This window comes from Falco naumanni, chromosome 11, assembly GCF_017639655.2.
Source record: "Falco naumanni isolate bFalNau1 chromosome 11, bFalNau1.pat, whole genome shotgun sequence".
NCBI lineage: Eukaryota > Metazoa > Chordata > Aves > Falconiformes > Falconidae > Falco > Falco naumanni.
The window spans coordinates 8,958,028-8,980,341 of NC_054064.1; the positions used below are offsets into that span (position 1 = coordinate 8,958,028).

Here is a 22,314-nt window from a genome sequence, read left to right on the forward strand (position 1 = left end):
CGCCGCAAGGGACGCCGGGCGCTCAAGGGCGCCACCTGCCGGCCGGAGGGAGCGCGGCGCGGGGGAGGGTCCCGCTGTGCCGTGAGCTCCCCCCGGCTGCCCGCCCCTGGCCCCGCCGCTCCCCGCAGGCGGCTCGGGGGGTGTGGGGGGGCGGGGGGCAGCTCCTCGCTGCCTGCGGCTCCGGCCGCGGTGCCTGCGCTCAGCCCCGGCCCCTCACGGCGGGGGGGCACGGAGGGGCTGGGACGGGCAGGGACTGGGGCACCAGGCTGGGGAGGGGCGGCTGGGGGGGTTCAGCCTGGAGAGGAGGGGGCTCGGGGGGGCCTGATCGCTCCCTAAAACTCCCTGACAGGGGCTGTAGTCGGGGGGGGTCGGTCTCTGCTCCCAGGTAACAAGCGACTGGGCAGGAGGAAACAGCCTCGATTCGCACCAGGGGAGGTTTAGATGGGAAAGTAGGAAAAAATTCTTAATGGAAAGGGCGGTCAGGCACTGGGACAGGCTGCCCAGGGAGGGGGTGGAATCACCGTCCCTGGGGGCGTTTAAAAATTTTGTGCTTGGGGACATGGTTAGTGGTGGCTGTGGCAGTGCTGGGCTAATGGTTGGACCTGATGGTCTTAAAGGTCTTTTCCAACCTGAATGGTTCCGTGCCAGGCCCCTGGGTGCTGCAGCCTTTATCCCATGCTCAGGCTTCTCCGGAGGCGCTGCTGCCACAGCGGTGCCGCTGTCACGGTGGGAGGGTGGGCTGCGCCCGCGCTGGGCTGGCAGGTCCTGCCATGGTGCTGGCAGCAGCTGTGCCCACGCATGGTGACAAAGGGGTCTCCCAGGGGACCCTCCTGCAGCCCCAGTGCGCCATCCTTCAGCAGCCATCAGGAAGGATGCAGCTGGTCCATGGGACTTGGTCTGGTCCTGTCTGTGCTTGGACGTCCCCGTGCGTGTCCAGCCTCGCTCGGCGAGGGACCGCAGTGAGCATGCCCTGCCCAGGCCCAGCCGTCCTGCTGTTCTGGCCAAACCAGGCTCCAGCGCCCATGTCGGGAATGTGGGTGTGATGCTCCGAGCACAGGTGCCTTTCCCCTGCAGCTCAGCCCTGCCCTGCTCCCTGCGCCTGCCAGCACCCTCAAGAAGCGGAGGCAGGAGGACGAAGAGGAGAAGTTGTGGCTGAGCAGGGGCCGAGAGGTGCAGGGGCACCCACCTCCTGTGCTGCCCACCCCCTCACCAAAGGCACCGAGCTGGTGTGCAGCCAGCAGGCTGGGGAACAAAAAGGGACGAGGGGAGGTGTCGCAGAGGGAAGAGGTGTTTCCCCAAGTGTGTGCATGTTTGTGCTCAGGTCGGAGCCTTCCCAGCCCCAGAGGTGCCGGCGGTGGCGGGGATGCTTACTTTGGCCTCACCCGAGGGGCCTCGGCCCAGGGCAGAGCAGCCCCGAACACTGCCCTGTTTGTGCTTCGGGAAGGGGCGTCTGTGGCCGTCCTGCCACGGCGGGAGCGGGCGAAGGAGCGGGCGAAGGAGCTGACGGTTGTTTTCCCCCCCACAGGCCTCACACACGTTTCCCTTCACAGGGCAGGAGCTGGCCAGTGCCTGCTGCGGGGGGGCTCGCAAGCAGGACCCCACCGTGTGCAGATCATGCAGAGCAGCAGGTAACCCCCGCATTGCCAAATGTGCCTTAGGGGGGGACCTCGGGCTGAGCTGCCCCGCGGTGACATCTAAAAAGTGCCACCTCCCAGCCCCATATCATTGCACTTGCTCCACCGGGCAGGAGCGGCTGCTCGCCCCGTGCATTCACCCATGCCAAGGGGTGAAGCTGGCAGCCTCCAAGCCGAGGATGGAGCTGGGCTCGGTTCTAGCTGCCCTACCTAAAAGCCCCCATCCCCACACTGAGCACAGAGCCGTGCCTGTGTCTCTGTGCGCACAAGCCGGTGCCCACAGGGACAGGGAGTGCTGCCAGCTCCTGTGATTGCTGGCATTGCCTTGAAGCCCAGGGCCTGGGAACTGGAGATTTTGAAGGAAATGTTGTTCTCCCAGAGCAGCAGAGTAAAGCTGGGGCGTGTAAGAGAAAAGCATGGAGGGCAGCGTGTCCCTCCTGCTCCCCTGAGAAGTGCCATGGCCACCACGGTGGAGGGACACCACCTCCCACGGGCACGGGCAGGGCAATGCTGCACTCTCGCTGCAAGTGGGTTACAGGAGGTTTGGTTTGATTTGGCCTTGGGCTCTTGTGCACAGCTCTGGTGCTCTGGGGACTGGGAACAGTGGGCTGGGCTGGGGCTGGGGCATGATGCAGCTCCCATGTGGTCAGGTCCATCTGGAAACCCTGGTACCCTTTGGTTCTCTGCTGTGAGCCACCAAAATCCCCCTCAGAAGCAGGGAGAGGTGGGCTGCTGCTGCTGGTTGGTGACTTGCAGCATCCCTGAGCCATGCCAGGCGATGCCAGCCATAGCAGCAGCATAGCAAAGTACCTCTGGGAGATGCCACCACAGCCACCTGGCAAGGGGATCACCCTGGTGCTCTGCACCCTTGGCAGCGCCCACCCAGTGCTGAGGCCCACAGGGTCTGGCACCCACTTGGTGCCCTGGAGACCCCACCAGGCTCCAGCACAAAACAACTGCCACTGCTGTGCAGGCACTGCGTCCCCGTGGGAGGGGACAGTGTGTGCTGTGCCACCGTGTGAACACACCACCTGCAGTCCAAAGGGCAGCTCAGCCCTGCCTGGGTGGCCCAGACTTTGCCTGCAGGGGAATGACTCACCTGCCTGCACCACAGTCCTAGCGGGACCTGCCACGGGACCCACCACGTCACCACCCATCCCTGCCGGTCAGATGGGAACGTGTGCCCGTGGAGTCACCCCTCAGCCCTCCTGGGGCCACGTGGCCAGCAAGGCCCTCCTGGAAGGGGTGAGCAGTAGCTAAGGTCAAGGATGCAAAAGCCCTTTGTGAGCATCTTGATTCCCACTCTGGATTCCATGCAGTAAGACCTCCCTCATCTCATGATTAGGTGTCCCCAAGTGCCACTGGCCTCTGGAGAGGCTATAAGATGGCAAGTGCTTTGAGACCCTCTGCTGAAATGCAGGAATGAGGAGCTGGATGCCGTGGCACTACAACCTGTGTACGCTGAGGACCTGTTGGCTTGGCTGTCCCCTGCCCTTTGCGAAGAGACATTCCCCCCCCCCCCCCCCCCCCGCGAATTTGTTTAGTGTCTGCTGGGCTCTGATGTTTGAATCGCTAAAGCTGTTTGGAAGGAAGACTGGGAAAGGTGACAGGCTGGGACTGAAATAGCTGTGACTGATCTAGACCTCCACTGGAGATATTTGACTATCAAAGTATCGAGGGCACTGCACCTCTCACCGCTGGCGCAGGGCTGCCTCCAGGTTTGTCTGCCTCTCCTCAAGGTGGGACCATCACTTGCGCTGCAGAGGGAGGCTTCAAAATAACTAAACAGCACGCCCTGCTTAGGGTTTGAGCTTGCCTGAGGCTGCTTGGATGAGGGCAGATCCTGCACTTCTCCACGTCCCTCAGCTGGGGCTCTTCCCCTGCATCCACCCGTGTCACCCCACGGGGGACAGGCCTGCCCCAGCTACCAAGGCCATAATGGCACCAGCAGCTTTGCAGCCTGCCTCACCGTGCAGGCTCCGTCCTTCTTGCCATCCCTCTGTGGCGAGTGGTGCCTGCTAGGGTTGTGCTGTGTCCCCCAGGTTGCTGTGGCGGAACTGGGTCCCTCCCTGGGGCTGGGGCTGTGGCACAGGCAGGGCTGCCTGTGAGCACAGCTCTGGGTGCTTGGGTTCGTTTCTCTGCCGAGCCACCCCCCAGCCTTCTGCTTTGACCCTGGAGCTGAACCCTCCCTCCGCAGGAATGTTTTTCAGGGGGGAGGTTGGCGCAGCTCCAGCTGCTGAATTTTTTCATGCCCAGAGACTGTCTCCTGCCTTAAACGGCCCCATGACATGGGCTGCGTCTGCTTTCCTGCTGTCACCTATTTAAGGATTTTTTTGATTCAGTCCCCAGTCCAGGGTGGTACGATACCAGCCCAGCACCTGGAAGCTGCTGTTGGGGGCTGCTGGGGCACGCAGGGCTGGCTGCCCTGGCCTCCCCCACAGCGATGTGCCCAGGTACGGGGGAGTCCAGTGCTGCGCCAGCTCTCCCAAGCATCTCCCTTCCCTGTGCGCAGGTCAGATTTCCTGGATCCAGGTCCACATCCTGGTCCCAGGGGGACACTTGCTATGGGCAGCCCATGCCTCAGAGGGATGTTCCTGGGTGCCCTCAGGCATGGCTCCTGCCCTTGGCCTCACTGGCCAGACCCAGCTGAAGCTGCCCAGACCCCCAAGCCCTCCTGCCGGCCGTAGCATCTTCCACCACCCGGGAGGCCTCCCTGCGAGCTTGGGTGGCAGATGCTCTGCCCCATTTGGGCTTAGAGGAGGCCCCACTGGCCCTGGCCACATGCTGCAGTGCTGGTTGTGCAGCCAGGGCAGAGAGTATGCCACAATCCCCGTGGGTCTCCATCCCAAGGCCAGACAGTGTGGAAGCACCAAGAGCTCCTGGAGGGGACATCACCAGTTTTGGTGTCAGAGTTCCCTGTCCCAGGCAGATCATTTCCAGAGCACAACCTGCCCTATGGAGAGGAGCCTGCCCCAGGGCGCAAGCCAGGACCTTGCTGGAGACCACATGAGAGGCATTCCTGGGTGCACAGCCCCTGCCCAGGACAGAGAGGACCTAAATGCTGGTGAGTCGCTGTCTTACCTCATGGCAACATCCTAGGGGCATGTGGGACAGGCTGGGCATGACGTGGGTGCTTGCATGTGAGAACAAGGGTGGTGGGAAGGGAGGCAGAGCAGCCAGGGAAAGGGGAAACTAGCACCCTTCCAGGCAATGAGCTGAGCTGGGGAGGTGCCGAGGCTGCTGGAGAAACCCAGCAATGCTGCCCAGGGCTGGGGAGAGCAGTCCAGGAAACTGAGATCAAGCCTAAGCAGCCCAGGCTTGACTGGCATCTTCCAGGGTGAGGTTTGGGATTTGCTGAGCCTGTTGCAGGGAGAGAAGGATGGGAAAGCTGCGGTGTAGCTCAGCTGAGGAGCTGGGGCAGGAGAGATGTGATGTGGAAAGGCGCACGCTTGCAGGGACGTGACCTCTGGAAGACACAGCCTCTGGGGTGGCTGTGAAACTGAGCTCCCTCGGTCCTGGCATTCCCTGGCGGTCAGCATGGACCAGTGAAACCCCGTGGCAAATCACCCTCCTCACCGCCTGCGCTGGGCTCCAGGGAGAGGGACAAGCCAGCCCAGCTGGGGTCCTGGCCAGCTTCGGGCAGTGGGTCAGTAGGGTCCCATTTTGTAAGGGAAATCTGTGAAGGTCAAGCTGTCACCTAGTAATGTTTTTGTATTTTAACCTGCTTTAAAAATATATTCCTAGGAAACTGTAGCCAGAAATGATGTCAACAATGCGCTCTGTCAGCTGCAGGGTCCTCCCAGGTGGGACGAGTACAAACTTCAGCTGCCCAGGTAAGCTGAACCCAGCCCTTGGTTGTACGTGGCACATCTCTAATGAACGCAGGGAGGAAACCAGACCTTGGGCGTAAAAAACTAAAACCAGCCTGTGGGACCTGAGCATGGGTCATCATGGAAGCTGGAAGGTGAAAAATATCTGAGATTCAAGATTTGGGAGTGAGGAGGGGCTTACAGATTCACATGGGTGCCCCTGAGCCCCAGCAGCAGCGCTGGAGCTCTGGAACAAAGCTTTGCTGATGGTTTCTGACTCCGTTCCTCCTTGTTTAGCCCTGATGTTGGAGCGTGGGGAGGGGATGTGAAGTGCTGACCCAGCTATGCTGCAGCTGGTGGAAAGGCATCAAGAGCTGCAGGTGGCAAAACACTGAAAAACCCAAATCCCCAGAGGGCGAGAGCAAAGAACCGTTGGGGAGAGCTGGTAACCAGGGTGGTGGGTGCTGGAGCCACGTGCAAGCTCTCCATCACCCTCAGCTTCATGCGGCAGCTTTCCCCCTCCCCTTGCAGCTCTGGGACATGGAGCAAGTGGCGTGAAGGGATCTGGAGTTTCCTAATGAGGTTTTTACCGTCTGCTCAGGGGATATTTTTGTTCTTTAGCTAAATGCAAACAAAGGCAGAAGTAGATAGGGAAGGGGGGACACTGATGAAAGCGTGTGCAGGTGAGCTGGCTTTTATGGGAAGTGTAGCTGGGGGAAAATTTGGTGTGACAAAAGAGATTGTAAATCTCTGCTTTAGCTTGGTGCACTGCAGAAGGATCCTCCTCTGTGCTCACCTTCCAATTTGATTCCTAAAGAAGCATTTGTTCAAACACAGCATGGCCTCACCCTGGAAACACAGAAGTTTCGGGGGAGATGTTCACCCCAGGAGCCCTTCCTGCCCTCTTCCCGTGAACATCAACCCGGAGCCTCCAAGAAGGAGCCCACCTGCCTGCAAAGAGCAGCGTGATGTTGGGGCTGAGGTGCATTTTACCACACAGTGCTTCTCCCTGCAGCACAATCTTGCCCTACCCCAAAAGACAAGGGTCCCCTGGGTCCGGCCCTGCAGGACATGCGTGTTCCTCTGCCAGCATGTGGGTCCCCGAGGAGTGACGCTCCCTGCTACCGGCCACCCCCTCACTCGCCTCCCAACTTTTCAATATCTGCTAGGGAGGGGATGAAGCCAGGTGGGAATTTAGTTTATTTTAGTACTCGGCAGAAGGGGAAGGGAAGCAGCTGGGCCCTGCCTGGCCAGCTCTCATCTCTCACCCCTACCGCCTGCATCTGGTGGAGCTGCGCCACCCTCCTGGCACTGCTGCCCCAGGGCCCCGACTGCTCTCCCAGCCCGGGGGGACTCTGTGCGTGTCTCAGTGTCTCAGCTTTGGTTTTGTGTTGACAAAGCCACAGATGTGCCGTCCTGCCACATCACGCGCCTGCGATGTTGCCTGGTTTGGCCTCGATTTGCATGGGGCCAGGGAAGAAGCCCGGCGCCGTGTTGCACTAGGTGCTTTCCCAGCCCCTCTGCTCACCCTCGGTGCTTATGGGCAACTTCAGCCCACGCTGTCCTCCCAAAAAAAAAATCTCCCCCAAAATTTACACCTCTGTCACAGAGTTTTGCCGTTTCTCGGTTTCTGTAATGAGAGTTGTGTTTTCTTTTCCCAGGGGGGCTCAGATGGTGGCTGCCAGGAAGCACAGAGGGGGACCTGTAGGTGCCCGCCACAGGGTTTGTCCCTGCTGGAAGCCCCTGGTCCCACACTGCATTTCCATCATGCAACCAAGAGTTAATGTTGATTATCTATGTCTCAACTGCCAGCAGCTTTTGGACTTTCCCTGCTCCATCAGCCCCCCCTGAGACGGCAAGAGCAGCTCCTCAGCTGCCGACCGCATTGTCTTCTCCGGCTGGCAGCAGGCACTGGCCTCTGCTCCCGTGTCATGGCAGGGAGACGAGATGCTGCTGAAGGCCGTACCTTGAACACCCGCCAGCCAGGCTAGGAGAAAGTTGGTCCCTTCTCCTTGAAGCCATTTTCTATCCATTCCCAAGCATTGGCTGTAGGAAAGGGCGTTTTCTGTCATGTGGGGGCTCTGTGGTCCCAAAATGGGGCCAGGAGATGCTATGGCTTCCTGCTTCACCCCACCTGAGCATCCTCGCTGCAGTGGTCATTTCATCTCCTTTTTCTAGGCAAAGTTAAAATTCAAACGAAGCCACATGAAATGAGCAAACCAAATGCAGATGTTTTCAAAAGTGGAATTCCTATTTCAATTAATTTTCTTCAAAGTTTTGACTTTCAGGTTTTGAGCCACTGAAGAGAGTGCTCAGAGTCAGGCAGAGGAAATCTCTCTTCAGATCCAGCTGTGCCCTCCCATTGCTGCGCGAGGGGTCTGAGCCTGCCGCAGGTGGTCCTGGGCATGGCTCCATCAGAGCTTTTAGGAGCCGTGGAACTGTGCCACCATCTACCCGTGCTGGATTTCGAGGCTTTTTCAGGAGGGATTGAGGCTGGCTGGAGATCAGAGCAGTCACTCTCCTATACCAGGTCACGCAGCCCCTGCCAAGTGTCACTGTGTGCCATTGTCCCTGCTTGCCAAGAGGAGACCTGCCGCCGCTCCTCAGCACCGTTGCACACCGCCGCGCCGGCCCACATTAAGTAAACCTAATGATGCTCTGTGCGGAGCAAGCGCTTCGGTGACCTGGCCTGTGTGTATTTGCAGTTTGATCGGCCGGTTGCTGTGACCATGGTCACAGCCCAGCAACCCAGCGTGCCATCCCCTGGGTTTTTAAGGAGGCTGTGGGAGCAGGAATCAGTGTCCATGCAGGGGGACGTCCAGGACCCCCGGCCCCTCCTCGTGGGACAGCGCAGCAGCCCCAGCTGGGCAGAGGTGTGACACGAGCAGAATCGCTGGTGCAAACTCCATCGATGGTCCCTGCCGCCTCATCCCAGGGGCGACACCTTGCAGCCACCCTCCCCAGAAATCCTGTATCTCTGAGTTGAGTTATAAAAGAGCAGTTATCAGCTCAGCTGGAGGCAGAGTTGCTCCTGCTTGATTTTGCAAGGGAAATTATTCCAATCCCCCCCCCCTCCCTTTTTTTTTCCCACAGCTTGTTTCTCTCCAGTGTGAATTGCAGAAGAAATAAAAGAAATTCAGGATTTTTAAGAAGTTTTACACAGGTTTGCTGGATTCTCTCCTATAAGTGGTTAACAGTTCATCTAAAGTCACAGGAAGCTCTCTGAAGCAATCTTGCAGTTTACAGCTTTTCCTTTACTAAATAAGAAACGGTCAGGAAATCAAACAGGAAATTGTGTCTGGAAGGAACAAAAGTTGCGTTGTCAGAACCTGCTTACAAAAGATTTACTTTATTTTAACCAGTAAGGAGCCAAGATCAATAGTCAGAAGAGGAAGGAGTTTGTGTGAATTAAATCACATGTGAAAAAAAACCCCAACCAAACACTTGGGAAAACAAGATGCCTTTGTAAAGAGCAGATAGGGATGAATGGAAGAGAAGGCTTAGCATCTGCAGCAGCCAAATGCCGGAAGGTGCTGAGAGACAAAGGGTGTAACCCAGGATCGGGTGTCTTTCCAGAAGTCTAACATTGCTCCATGGCCTCAGTGCCCCAGTATCTGTGGGAGATATTCTACAGCCTGTACAACACACCAGGTCCATTTGAGTGTTAGAGTACAATGGACAAGCATTGTCCCATCACTGTGCAGCGTTTGCAGGTAAAACAGCAGCACCTTTTCTTTCCTCCCACTCAGAAACACTGCACCAAGGTGCCCCTTGGGTGGCCACCTCCAGCTCTTCCTACCCAGGCTGTCGAGCGCCACGACCCAGCTTTTATTCACGGTCAGCAGAGTGATTATTCTCCTACCACTACCAACGCAACCTGTTGTGCTTTCCATGCTCACAGTCCTCTGCACTTACATCAACACTGCAGGCACGCAGAGTCCTCTCCGCCCAGGGGATGCAGGTACGTGCGCTGTCGGGTGACACACTGTCTTGAATTCAGCTCCGCGGCAGGACTAACCCTTCACGGGAACTGCACCAGCTCGCCTCATCCTGGGATTTGGCCAAGAGCAAGCCAAAATCCTGCTGTGAACATGCAGTGCTTTTTGAGAATCCCATGCAAATATTTGTTGCCGGGTAACCCTACCGTACATTGGGCTTTGGGTTAATTATGGGCTTTAGTTGAGAGACTGTGTAATCTGTAATTTACTTTTGTTTTACCATTATACTGCTCATCTTATCAGCGGTTGGGAAACAAGCTTAGCAAGTACTGGTATGTGCGGGTATGTCAGAGGTGATGAATTGAAATCTCTGTCTGGCTGATGACACCAGGCTTATTTGGTGGACACTCATACCTGGTGGGGACTGACTCAAAGGGGCTTTTTCTCCAGTATCCTGACCAGTCACTGTCATGGTTCCCCTGAAATGATCTGTCCTCCGTGACAGCTCTTTAGCTGTGTTTGCTCTAAGCTGTATGTGATTAATTCCCAGCTGGTAACGGGACCGTGGCATGCAGGAGCTGTGCCAGTCAAGAGCAGCTGCATGGGCTGAGCAAGTGCGGCTTCACAGCCTTTTCCCCTCCTCTTGAGGAAAAGCTCTTGGCGAGGAGGCTGGAAGAATTACTGTCCTGGGAGCACGATAGAGGCTGACAATGGAGACGGTCCCAGCAGTACTTTGTGGCATGGCCCCGAGCAAAGCACTGCCTGCCAGCACCGAGACAAGTGCTCTGCCTGGAAATGCTTAGCAATGGGTTAACGAACATTTACCAGCTCTTCTAGCAGACAGCAAAGCAGTTCAAATTTCTAATGCTTCATGGATGGATTTCGCTACTGCTCTGGTCCTGTCCATCCCCAACGTGCTGTTTGTGGCCAAGGCTGTGTTGGTGGGATGAAGAACTGCTCTCTGCCTGCTGGGTCAGGTGGGCATGCGTAAATCCTCTGGTCAGAGGCAGGACGCCAGGTGTGCAGGTGTATGCCTTGCTCTGCACCTCCCTGTGCTGACACCCCCCTCTCACTCAGAAGGGAAGGTACCATAATCCTGGCAGCATCCATGAAGGAGACGAGTCCTACACGCCTCCCTGGGGGGTCACGTCCTGGCAGGAGGCAGAGGGAGGCAGCTGCAGCTGAAGCTCGCGTTGCCCTGCCTCTCTGTGGCATCCTCCAGCCCCGAAGAGGGAGATCTGTGATACTCCCCCAACGTGGTTAAAACAGCTGCTTGTGGGACGTGGGCTGTTGCTCCCACAGGGAATTCCCACCACCGAGGCAGCTCCCCAGAGCTGGTGCTGAGGCGCGTCCCTGGGCACAGAGGCCTTCTGCATGCGTGCTGCTCTGGGCATGGCCCTGTGGCAGGTCCCTGGAGGCACAGCTGGGCCCTCCACACCCCATCTCTGCTCACAACTGTCCCAAGGCCAGTGAAGTGCCCACACAGCCATGGAACCACGCTGCTGCTGTGCTATGTCTTAGCTCGGGCACTGCAAAAGGCTGAAGAAATTCTCATGGCAAAGGTGCTGGCTCATGCCCCACTGAAGCCACAAAGCAGTTTCTCAAGTGTTTTTCAGGACTCGCCTCACTCCTGTAACCAGTTAGGTTGTTCCTGCGTCATCAGCGCTCCTGGGGCGACAGAACCTGACCAGGGAGGTGAGTGGTGCTGAGGCAGCCGAGCTCACCACTGACCCACTGGGAGAGCTGCCAGAGGGCTCTGTGGCAGGCATCGCACTGGGGACACAAAGCAAAGCCACTCGCTGTCAGAGCTGCCCTCCTGGCTACCTTCATTTTGATCTGATCCATATTGTGGTTTAGTAAGTCTATTTTCTTCTGCTAGAGGTTCACGTTAAATCCCATGGGCTTCTTCCAAAACCTACCAGTGACTTGCACAGGAATTTCCTCCTGTTCAACCTAACAAGTTACAGCTTCGTCCAGCAGCTCCAAGCCAGGCTTCTGGCCAAGCTGCAAGGTATGGGGCAGTGGGTGCTGCTTTGTACCCAAGCTCACTGCCCCCTGCGCTGTTATGCCCCTATTTTCCAAACAGACACAGCAGACATCTGCCCAGGATCCTCCTGCAACAGCCCCCTTCTCGAGCACTGCAGGACAGGCTGTTTCTGTCACGGGGCAGACCACGGTTTGCTGGCCAGGGGGATTTAAACCCGAGCCTGTGTGGAGATGGGGCACAAAGCTGGAGCTTCTCCCTTTTCCCTTTTCCTCAATGTGTTGGCACGCAGGCCTGTCTGCTGACTGTGGCATGCAGAGCTCTCAGAATGGCAGGGGATGCCAAGTATTAACGAAAGCACAAAATTACTGGTTAAAAAATCAGGAAAAGAACAGACATAAAGACTCTCCAGAGGTTTCCACTGCTGGCTGGGAACATTTACCTCCAGCTGGCTGACTCTAGTCATGCCATCCTGCAGCTCGGCAGCTCCAAGCTACGCCCTGCAAACACCCCGTCCTGTTTGGGAGTACCCCTGGATGGCCGTAAGGGCTGGTTCATGGGGCTGGGGCCATAACTCCTCTGGGGAAAACAGCAGCTATGGTCTGGGAGGGCCCTGCTCCTGTTAGGATTGCCATGATTCACACCCTCCCATGCCTCCCTCTGGGCAAAGCTGTCCTTCCTTGTTCAGAGTCCTGACGTGTGCATGTTTCCAACACAGCATGCTTGTGACTAATCCACCTGTGCCTTTCAGGACGGCTGTAAATGCCCTGTGGGCTGGGAGAGCAGCACACGTTGCTGCTTGCTGTGGCACTGATCACATTGGGAACCCCAATCCTGAGCCGTTTTTTTGGCGAGGGTAAGCTGCAAGGATGGTTTGCTTGACTACCACAGGGCAGTGGAAAGCCCACCTTACAACGCCATGCTTCAGATGGGCAGATTTAGGCCTGGCTATCTGAAAAATCCTGTTCTTTTGATAATAACTGTTGTGTTTTTCTACCAGTCCACCCAAACACGCCAGTACCAGGGAAGACACCTCTCTTCTGTCCCACACTGGGGGCGGGCACCCACAGATGCCAAGATCACCCTTACAGCTTCCTGGCCTGTATTCCCCCCCAAGCATCTCCCAGCCCCAGCCAGCAGAGCGAAGGCAATGCTAGGGATGGAAACCGGGATGGACTGTGCAGGCAGCTGTGGGGCTGGGGGGAGGCTTGGCCAGGCTGCCAGGCCCCGGGCACAGCTCCAAGGAAAGCACTCCCCGTGCGGGCCTCAGGATGCACCTGGCCAGCTGCCAGGCAAACCCTGCTTCGTCTTTTGCTCCCGCAATGACTACATACGCACTGAACCACCTCAGACACATCTCTGGCACCCCTTGTGCATATAAGCACTGGCCATGCAGCCATCCGGTACTCAGCGGGGAAGCCTGAGCCCAACCGCGACGCACGCACGGGCCGCCTAAAGGCTCCCGCAAAATGGCCGCCGCCCCGCTCCCGCCCAGGAACTGCAGCTCCCAGCAGCCCCCGCGCGCTCCCGCCCGCTGGCGGGCGGGGCTCCCCCGCCTACTCCGCGGCCGCCATTCTGCTGGGGGCCTCAACCGACACCAATCAGCGCTCAGCTCTGCGGGGCAGCCCGCGGAGAAGCCTGATCAAAAATAAAATATTTTAAAAAAACCCTGTCATGTCGGGGAGTCGTTCCTCAAAATGCCCCCCGAACCGGAGGCAATGACGCTCCTCTCTTTCCTAGCGGCCTCGGTTTGCTGCCAGCCGTCATTTATTCCTACGGCGATTTCCCTTTAACGGCTTGTTTCACGCGGGCACCTGGCAGGGGTCCTTGGGGGGCGGGGAAAGAGAAGGCCGTTCTTTTGATTCGCCGCCGCGTCCGAGTGGAGGAACCAATCGGCGCCGCTGACAGGGGCTGGAAGGCGGTGACACTCCCAGACGCTCAGCCTATTGGTTGCGGCGGCGCGAGGGGGCGTGGCGGAGCGGCGGGGAGGGTGACGCGTATCCTTCCAGCTCAGCGCGTGAAGGGCTTCAGGGGCGGGGCGAGGGGCCCGGGCCGGCGGGCGGTTAGGGCCGCGCTCGCGCCGCCGCCTGTCGCCTCGCGCCGGGAGCCGCACTCAGAGGGGGCCGCTCCGCCGCCGCCGCACGCTTCTCCCGCCGCCCCTCTGCCGGGGAGGATGCGCCGCCGCTTCCCGGCCGCCGCAGGTAGACGGGGGAGACGATGAAGGAGCCGCCCCGCAGGCGGCTGGCCCTGGGTTCCTGCCTCTTCCTCTGCGCCGTGCTCTGGTGAGTGCCGGCCGCGCCTCCGCCGGGGCCTCCCGGGGCCGGGGGTGTGCTGCCGCCCGGCGCTCTCGGGGAGGAGCGGGGGGGGCGGGCCCGCTCCCAGCCCTGCCGGCTTGCCGGGGGGCCCGGGCCGCGCCTGCCCTGCCCGAGGAGCGTCCCTCTACCCCGGGCCCGGCGGGGGGGACGCCGGGGTTACTGAGAGCCGATGGCCCCGGGGGGCGGAGGGTGCCGCCGGGGGGGGACGGCGCTGCCTGCGGGAGGCACAGCCGTGTGCTGCCGGGCGGGCCGCGACCTGGGGGCACTGCCCGCCGCTGCGATGGTCGTTTGCAGCGCTCCCCAAAGCGAGCGGTGCCGGGGCGGGGGGGTGAGCCCTTCAGGCGTCGGGGCTTCGTGGTTACCGGCACTTCTGAAGGGGTTTTGGGGCACTTGGTGCTTTTCGCTGCAAGGCCGGCTCTTGCCTTTGCGTTTTCATGCTAAACTCCCGCTGTGTTCTGTGGAAGATCACGGTGCCTCGTTCTTGAAACGGATTTTCTCAGGCTGGCTGGAGTGGTGTTCAATTAAAGCCACCGAGCCCTCTCATCTCGCTTTGATTCTCTCTTTGGGAGTGTTTTTCGTGCGATTATCTTGGCTCTGCCTTGTTCATCATCTTCTGTTCGTTTTGTTTTCAAACTTGCTAAAAGATGACATTTGTTAGGACAGGGATACTGGGGGGCTGTGTTTCTGTATGGTAAGTTCTAAGCTTCTTAAACTTTGGCCTCTTTTGAACTCCGTGACTCACTGTTTGAGAAATGCTAGCCAGTCTGAACAGCAGATTGCAAATATTGAAAAACGAACGGCAGCAGTCGTTAGAGATAATTGTGTGTCTCATGTATTACTTTAGTACCTTTTCTGTAAATTGTTTAAATACCTAATTTAAAAGCAGTGGAAATAGCCTGGAAGTTCAGGGTTGTCTTGTAGTTGATTCTAGTTGGATGAAGAAAGGGGAGCCCAGACATGACTCTATAGAATCCGTTGCACATCTAGTGCTGACACTTGCATTGTTGGGTTGGGACCATCCTGCACCAAATTTGATTTGTGTCATCACGTTTTTGTCTTTAGGAGACAAAACAGTGAGTCTAAAAAGTGTTTGAAAACTCTGTTGCTGTGTTTACATTTAGCAGATTTTAAACAGAAAAGCTCCTAGCCAGATGTGTTTTAAGTGATCTGTGAAGCTGATGAACTGTCTCTAAACAGCTCTTCTTTTACTCGTCGGACAACTGAGCTGCTTCTCATGGAAGTTTCTACTGTATAGTTGGGATTATTACTAGGAAAAGAGTTCTTATTTCTTTCTTCCTGTGTCCTCAAGGTTAATAACCTTTTTCTGCCTTGTGGTAATTTGTTAACAAAGCTGTTGTCAGCTTAAGGGTGCATAGATCATCAGAGTAGTTTTTTGTTGCTGTGGCCTTGGTCTGCTGGTTTAACTGAACTCTTATGTTTAAGAAAAAAATCAGGTACCTATTCCATATTGATAAAGTAGTATCATGTTTAACTAACTTGTTGAAATAATACATTTGTTCTGTAATGCCCATATAACTCCTGTGTTCACCTTGGGTATGGTTAGGAGAAAAATTGAGCCAAATTATTTTCTTACTCTTTAAGAGATTGCTCTTTCAAGTAGCGTCTTAACTGATCTTGGGGCTTGCACTAGAGTATCCCAAACCTTTTAGTATATTAAAAAAAAAGTTCAGATTGTGTTTACCCTGCTCGCTCTGACTGCTTTTGATTAAAGTGCCAGTAGTTTGATTTAAATGTTGGGAGAGTTAAAACTCTAGTTCCCCAGTCTGTTGTCTGAACATAAATTCACATTGGAGAGCTGAAAACCCTCAGTCTGTAGGCTGGCATTGTGGCTTGCTCTAATTTCAGTAACCATGTTGGAGTTGTAATTGGAAAGTCTTGAAGTGTATTAATTCCTGCATTGTTGCTGGACTCTGTTGTGGACTGTAAGTTGTGATGTATTTAACTTTTTACTAAAAAGAAAATCAGCAACTTTGTTCGCATAGGCAGTTAAGAAACTTTAAATAGTAAATGGAAGTCTTTGTGTTATAAATGTTGGCAAGTGTGACAAATGTTGGCTTTTTAAATTTGGTTGTCTTGAAATGTAATCTTCAAAGGATTTAATGCTAGTAGGAGAGAAACTTTTCTTACACGTGAACCTAGTGGTCAACAGATGATCAAATTAAAAAAGCAAGGGGTAAAAAACACAAGACAAAACAATTGCTGAAAACACTCTTGGAGCTATTTGGACTCATCTTTTTTTTTTTATGTCTGGGCTTTGTTGTATTTCTGGCTAGATCATTGCTTCTTCCTTTAGGCTTAGTTTCATCAAAATAGGCATTTTTTTAAATCTCTCGTCATGCACCTTAAAGCTTGCCTAAAGAAGTTGGTCCAATGGAGGAGCATCAATTGGTAAAAAGGAAGTGTGTGTGTGGAAAAGACTGATTCCTACTTTCTTTAACTGGAAGGTGTTTCAAAAGATTTCATCTTGTAAGTTAAAAATGTGACTCTGTATTAGGAAATGTACAAAAAGCCCAGAAGCTTGAGTTTAGGGATTTGTTTGCTGGTGTCTTTTCAATAAAAACAGTGTGATGCTCTTTGAGAGTGCAGGATCAGAGAGGTATTGGTACTTGAGATCTCCTTTCTGAAGCTGGAACACTCACAGCTCTCTGACAAATCTGACTGAGCCAGTGAGGTTGTTCCAAGTAGTTCAAAAGAGTGTGATGGCTGCATGGCTTTAGAGAAATGCTTCTGATGGGGGTAAGGCTTAGGAATGTAGTGCTCTAAAAATAATACGCATCTGTGCAGATTGGAGCTTTGTGCATGAGAAATGACTCCCGTTGTCCTAAATTTGCAAAGATTTTTTTTTTATGCTTCAGTTAATCCCTTTGTGTGGATAATCATAAATACTTTTACAGTTTGCAGTGCTTTGTAGTTTGACAATATACAGAGCTGAATAAGTGGAGTAGATTTAGAAGCTTATAAGGGATACTAGTACTATCTGAGTGAGACTAGCTGTGATAGTTTTTTGAGGAGTAACCTGTATAAATTGCTCTGGCATCAGCTTTTGCCTGCCATAAGATGCACTTTCAAAGCGTGAGCTTTGAGTTGAATAAAGAAATTGTGCATAGACTAATTTGTCTTTCTGTGATTCATTCTATCTCAAAGTGCTTTCTACACCCCAGTCTACTTAGCTTTTATGAACTCTTTCATCATCCTCAGTTTTACAACTGTGAGTAAAAGGACGATGGGGATAAGTGCATGTGCACATCAGGATTCTGTAGTTGTTATGCTGAATATGCCGCATCAGTAAAGTCAGGCTTTTATCAAAGCGGCTGAGCAGCAAGATGAGCTGTTCCTGATGGGGAAACCCTTGGTCTAGTAGCTCTGACTCTGAAATCCATAATGAGAGTGTAGCCTGAAAATTGTAAAGGTGAGATTGGGTCAGCAGTATGGCCAGGAATAAAGCCTAGATACAGGTACGTTGAAAGGGGCTAGATTTAGAGATTGCTTTGTATTCCTGCCTATTGATGTGAAGATTTATGTGAATTTCAATGAGATAAAGTATTTCTAGTTTTGGCTTACATTAGTCTTCTACGTTTTTGAAGGTGTGCTTGTTGAAAGCTTCTTGTAATGCAGGGGGACCTCTGAAGAAAACAGTGCTATGCTGGGAGTGTGATAACATCACTTGTGTTTATTTTGCCGCTCCTGTTCTGCACAGGCAGAAGCTATGCAAGCCAGATTAGAGATCACAGAAGTAGAGGTTTTGCTTACTGAACATTTATTGACCTTATTACTGACTTTTGGCTTAAGCCTTGAGCTTGCATCTGTTAATAACAGAAAGGTGTTGGGGACTGAGAGGCTTGTGTTCCAGTGTAACATTTCTCTTGCCATAGAAATCCTCTTTTCAGCAGAGTATTGTGTTTGCAGAAGAGTGTCCTAATGATCTGGGTGGAACTGCTAGTGTAACTTTCTTGTAACAGGGCTCAGGATCTTATCTGGCAATTCCCCTCTTGTGCAGTTACTTAAATCTCTTCAGAAGGCTGGTTGTAAAATGAGCACTGCGTGTGTACATTTTATGGCAGGAAGAAATTATTTGGGCATTGTTCATACAACCAAAACTTTTGTTCCAGGCATCTGATTTCAGGATGGAAAGGTATGTTCCTAGATATAGAGTGTCTTGTTTGGAGGGGTCTTTGCATTGTAGTTAAGGTTGGGTCAAAAGCTGCACTGGAACTCTTGGACTCTTTAAAATTAAAATATGAATATGCTTAGCTTATAGCCCGCTCAAGCTGAAAGTGGTGTATGCAAGCAGGGTCTCTATCTTATGCAAAGCAAATGCTTGGCTCATTCAATTATTGAATATATACCTTCTAAAATCATTTTAAAATCGGTGCTTTCAAGCAGTGTCTCCTGAAAGATTTGTCCTAGGAACTTCAGATGTGTGTGTGTGTTATGCAAGGGGTGTACTAAAGTGGCATATGTACCCCCCTCATGAAGTTCCAATGAGATGTGCCTCACTTCAGCACTTAATTTCAACTTCTTCTGAAATGGCTTCCTCTAACCTGTTATTAGTTCTTTTTCGCTTTAGTATTCTTATCACTGAATATCTTACAGAATACTTTCTGGCTTTTTTGCTTTTTGTGTCTAGTTTTCATTACTAATCCATCTTTTGGTGAATTCTTTCAAGGGGAGGATGTATGATGTTGCTGTAGTTAACACTTGGAGATGCTACCAGCCCTTCTGCCTGAAGAGGATTTTATTTCTGCTTGAAAACTTTTGGCTGAGGACAGGGTAACATAGAACTGCAAGTCTAAAAACTTTCTTGTAATTCTTGGTGAAAATACTGAGCTGGTGTAACAGGCAGACTGATCCCAAAGCTAGAGTAAAGAACTTTTGCTTGGGTGATTAAAAAATATTGGTATAAGTGACTTAAACTGGATTGGAATATCAGTAGAAGTTTCCAACAGTTCAAAAATTAGTTTAGGTGCTCAAAGGAACCTTCTTGGCTTGGCTGAATTTTGGAATGGCAATCAAGGTTTTGTTGAAATCCTTTTAAAGGTAAGATGTCCATTAAAAATACATTATAAAATGTCTGGGAGTTGGGTGATTGCAGCTTTACAATGATCTAGGACAAAATTCATGCTGCAAAATTTATGCTAACATTCCAATCCTTGGCACCGTGTTAAACTGTTTTGCATTTACAGTGAGTTTTAAGCATGGTGCACCACAGCTGCTTCTGATTCTGAGCCTGCTGTTGCAGTATTGTGTAGACAAGCTCATGAATTTAAGCAGTGAGGGAAATCTTCAATGGTGTATAAGTTAGTATAGACATTACTATAGACTCTAAAAGCCTTGAGGCTTGTTCACAGTTCATGGCTGTTCTACTGTTTTCCTGTAGCCTTCGTGGTTAGCATCAGGTTTTATTGTGTTTTTCCAGGATGTGTTCTTTTCTCCAAACCTTGCATTAAAGATGAGTTTGACAACGCAGGGAGATTCTCTTAAGCTGCAATCTTCAGTGCAGTATTATAGAAGTCTGTTACCAAGAATAACTAGGAGCTGCCTGTTTGTTTGAGCACTTCTGGAGGGGACACCCTCTGAGGCTGGGGTTTGTGACTTCTGTCCTGCTCTAAGAGCCTGAAATAGGGTATCTGGTTATTCAAGAAGGAAGAGATAGGTATTGCAGTGTGCATCTCATAGAAGCTATTGTCTACTATGGGCAGTGGATCGAAGCAGTATACAGTTACGGTGCTGCAAAGGTGGCTGTTATCTCAGCAGCCTCTCCTAGGAAAGGATGAGAGTAATATTGATAGCACTGTAAGAAAGGAATGAAGAGGTTTTCCGCTGTTAACTCCTCGTCCTTGGTTTCTGTTGTTTAACTTGGAACGATAGCAGACAGTCACAAACAAATGGTATGTTCTCCCTCCGTCTTCTCAGATCTTTTTATCTGAATATATTCCAGCCCAATGCTGGCTTTCTGGTCCTTGGAGGTTACTGGCGTTGTGTCCACAATCCTAAGATCACATTAGGGGGTGCAGAGAAATGTGTGGCTGAAGGTGGGATGCAGGACTACCCCCTTCAGGCAGTAAATCAGTTCAATCTGGAAGTATATGGTGCAACTGTAACCTTCTTCTGCAGTCTTTGCATGCTAATGCATTTAAAATGCTGAAAGCCGTGTTTTTAAACTGCTGATTGGAATCTCATTGTCTGAAGCTATAAAGTTCAGTATTGTCAAAAGTATCTTTGTGTTGAATAAATTAAGTAACTGGCTTTTTTGTGTCGCATTTCAGTTTGACAGTTTGGAGAGCACATTCTTTGCAAAGAGTGGGCAAGATTAAAAACCTAAATTAATTGTGAAATACAATGGATTGGTAAAGAATTTGCAAAAAAGCTCCATTTTTTTTGTTTGTTTTGGGGTTTGTTTTTTTAGTGCATGAATACAGTTAGTGGGTAGTGGAAGGAAATGAGATGGTATCAGTACCTTGCTGGCAGCATCCTTACTTAGTCTAGATCTGTAGATCTAGTTTTCAGCTTTTTTATTCCTTGAAGAGCCATCTTAACTTTTAAAATTATCTTAGTAATGCATGCTGCTGTTCTGTGGTAATAAATGGCTTCTAAATTAATGGTGTGGTTTTTGTTGTTGTTTGTTGTTCGTATTCTGACCAGCGTTAGGGAAGATTAATAGTTCTTCATGGCATTTATCAACGCTTATTTCCACTTTGTATACAGAAGTAAGTGTTGTGTCTGGGGAGACTGTGCTGAAGCAGTCGGTGCCTTGCAAATAGCTTTCTGCTTCTGATGGGGTGAAATAATGTCACAGTCCTAAAAGCCCTGTCTTCATTTTCTGAGAGGTTTATTTTGTTCTGCAGGCCCTTTTAAATGCAAGTTCCTCTTGTTGAGCTGAGATAAAGATTGATTCCATTAAGTCACTGGGGAGAGGGTTCACTCCTTTTGCTGGTTTTTCTGCATTGCCTGTGGCTGGAAGGCAGATCACTGCTGACTCCAGAGTTCAGATGCAGATCTGCTGAGCTACTGGTTCTCATAGAGCCTTGTTCTCTCTGACAGGCTAGCGACAGCAGTCGCAGACCTGTAGGACGTGTTCAAAGCAAAAAGGTATTTTCCTGCCTTCCTCCTTTTGACGCAGCTTATCTCATTTTTTACCTGATTAATCCAAACCAGCTTATCTCATTTTTTACCTGATTAATCCAAACCAAGGTGCCTCTGCCCCGTTCACAGGCCTGCTCTGCCGGCTCTCTGCCCCTAGGTCCAAAACCCGCCGTCCTTCTCTTGCACAGGCCTATTCTGAGCTGATCCTGTGCATGTTTTCGGTAGAGAAGTGTCACATGGCGGGGATGTGATGTGTCCTTTCTCCCCCTTAGCTGCTGGGCGTTGGTGCATCTGCACCTGTCGGTAATACAACCCATAACAACCCTCGGAGAGGTGCAGGAAATGTCAGGGATCGCCTTGGAGAGGCTGTTCCCGCTGCGCTTGGAGGCGGCTCGGTCATCGGTACGCTGGTCACAGCTTCCTTTGATTTTTCTTTTTGCTTAAAATTGCTGTCTCACAGGTATCAACTGTGAACTGCTTTGAACTGCTTCACTCTCCGGTGTCCAGAAGTAGGTCTTGTTTGGGAAGAATTTAAAAAAACTCTTGAGTCATTTAGAGGACGGATATGTTTGAACTGAATCTTGTGTGAGTGTTAATTTTTTTCATATGAAGACTTTGGGAAGGAAAGCTTAGGCTGTTTTTCTCTGGGCAGATCAAATTGTGGGAAAACTGCTCTTCAGATGTCGCTAATTTGGCCGGTTGTTTACTTCTTACTTGATTTTTATGCTTGTCAAAAGTTATCAATACTTTCCTATCTCTGATACTCTTCTGCAGCCTCCTTCACAATTACTTACCAAATTAGAACTGGACAGCCTTTCACATGAAACCTACACTGCAATTTCAAAACCACCTGCACTTTTGAATTACAGTGCGTTCCTTTTCAAAAGCCTAACCGCCATCAGTAGACCGTAGCCAATTTGTATAGCAGTAAGTGTACTGCACCGTGCAGATAGGGGTGAGCAGGCTTTCTGCTTCAGTAGAGAACCACAGTATGTGCCTGCCCTGTGAAGAGTAAAGTTCTTCCCCCGCAGCTTCTGTGTCTGGGCTTGCAGCTTTTGCTTTTGGGTTTGCGCACATCACGCTGAAAAATAGCTTTTCAATTACATTAATGATGATACTAAAAGGCTCATGCCTAAGTTTCTTTGTTCTTTATGAGATTTAATAGCAGCTGCTATTTTGAGTCATACTTAGCAGAAATGGAACTAACAAAAGCTTCCCTATCCATGTAAGTTGCTAACTGTTGGTTATGTGTTTGGAACAATCTCTTGAAGTCATTTCTACACTATTTTGTTACTTGAAGATACACTTTGTACCTGAGACAGTGTATCTAGTGACTGATCTCCAGTATTATTTGGGCATTAGATCTGCTTGCTTCCAAGTCACCGTTCAAATGCTTCTCTTCAGTCACGAGAAAGGGAAGGATATATTGGCATAGACAGATGCAGAAGCTGCTGGGCTTTCACTGGACATACTGTGCAAGTTTATTAAACTCAAGGATTCAGTTTGCTGTAAACTAACACTTAAGTTTTC

At 52.0% G+C, this 22,314-nt stretch overlaps 1 protein-coding gene and 1 long non-coding RNA gene across 6 annotated transcripts in view; both read left to right on the forward strand.

Moving 5' to 3' along the window:
* The first annotated feature begins 8,824 nt into the window (after positions 1-8,824).
* On the forward strand, positions 8,825-12,965 carry LOC121095920. The gene is made up of 3 exons (XR_005830247.1): positions 8,825-9,094; positions 9,193-12,221; positions 12,366-12,965. It is a non-coding gene; the product is annotated as an uncharacterized LOC121095920 (long non-coding RNA).
* Positions 12,966-13,416: 451 nt separating this feature from the next.
* The window catches only part of SUCO (SUN domain containing ossification factor), a 40,803-nt gene continuing 31,905 nt past the window's right edge, over positions 13,417-22,314 (forward strand). For all 5 annotated transcript variants that reach the window (XM_040610271.1, XM_040610273.1, XM_040610272.1 and 2 more), the window contains exon 1: positions 13,417-13,647. In XM_040610271.1, the coding sequence (XP_040466205.1) occupies positions 13,583-13,647 (65 nt within the window). In that variant the 5' untranslated portion in view covers positions 13,417-13,582. The remainder of the gene's footprint in view (positions 13,648-22,314) is intronic.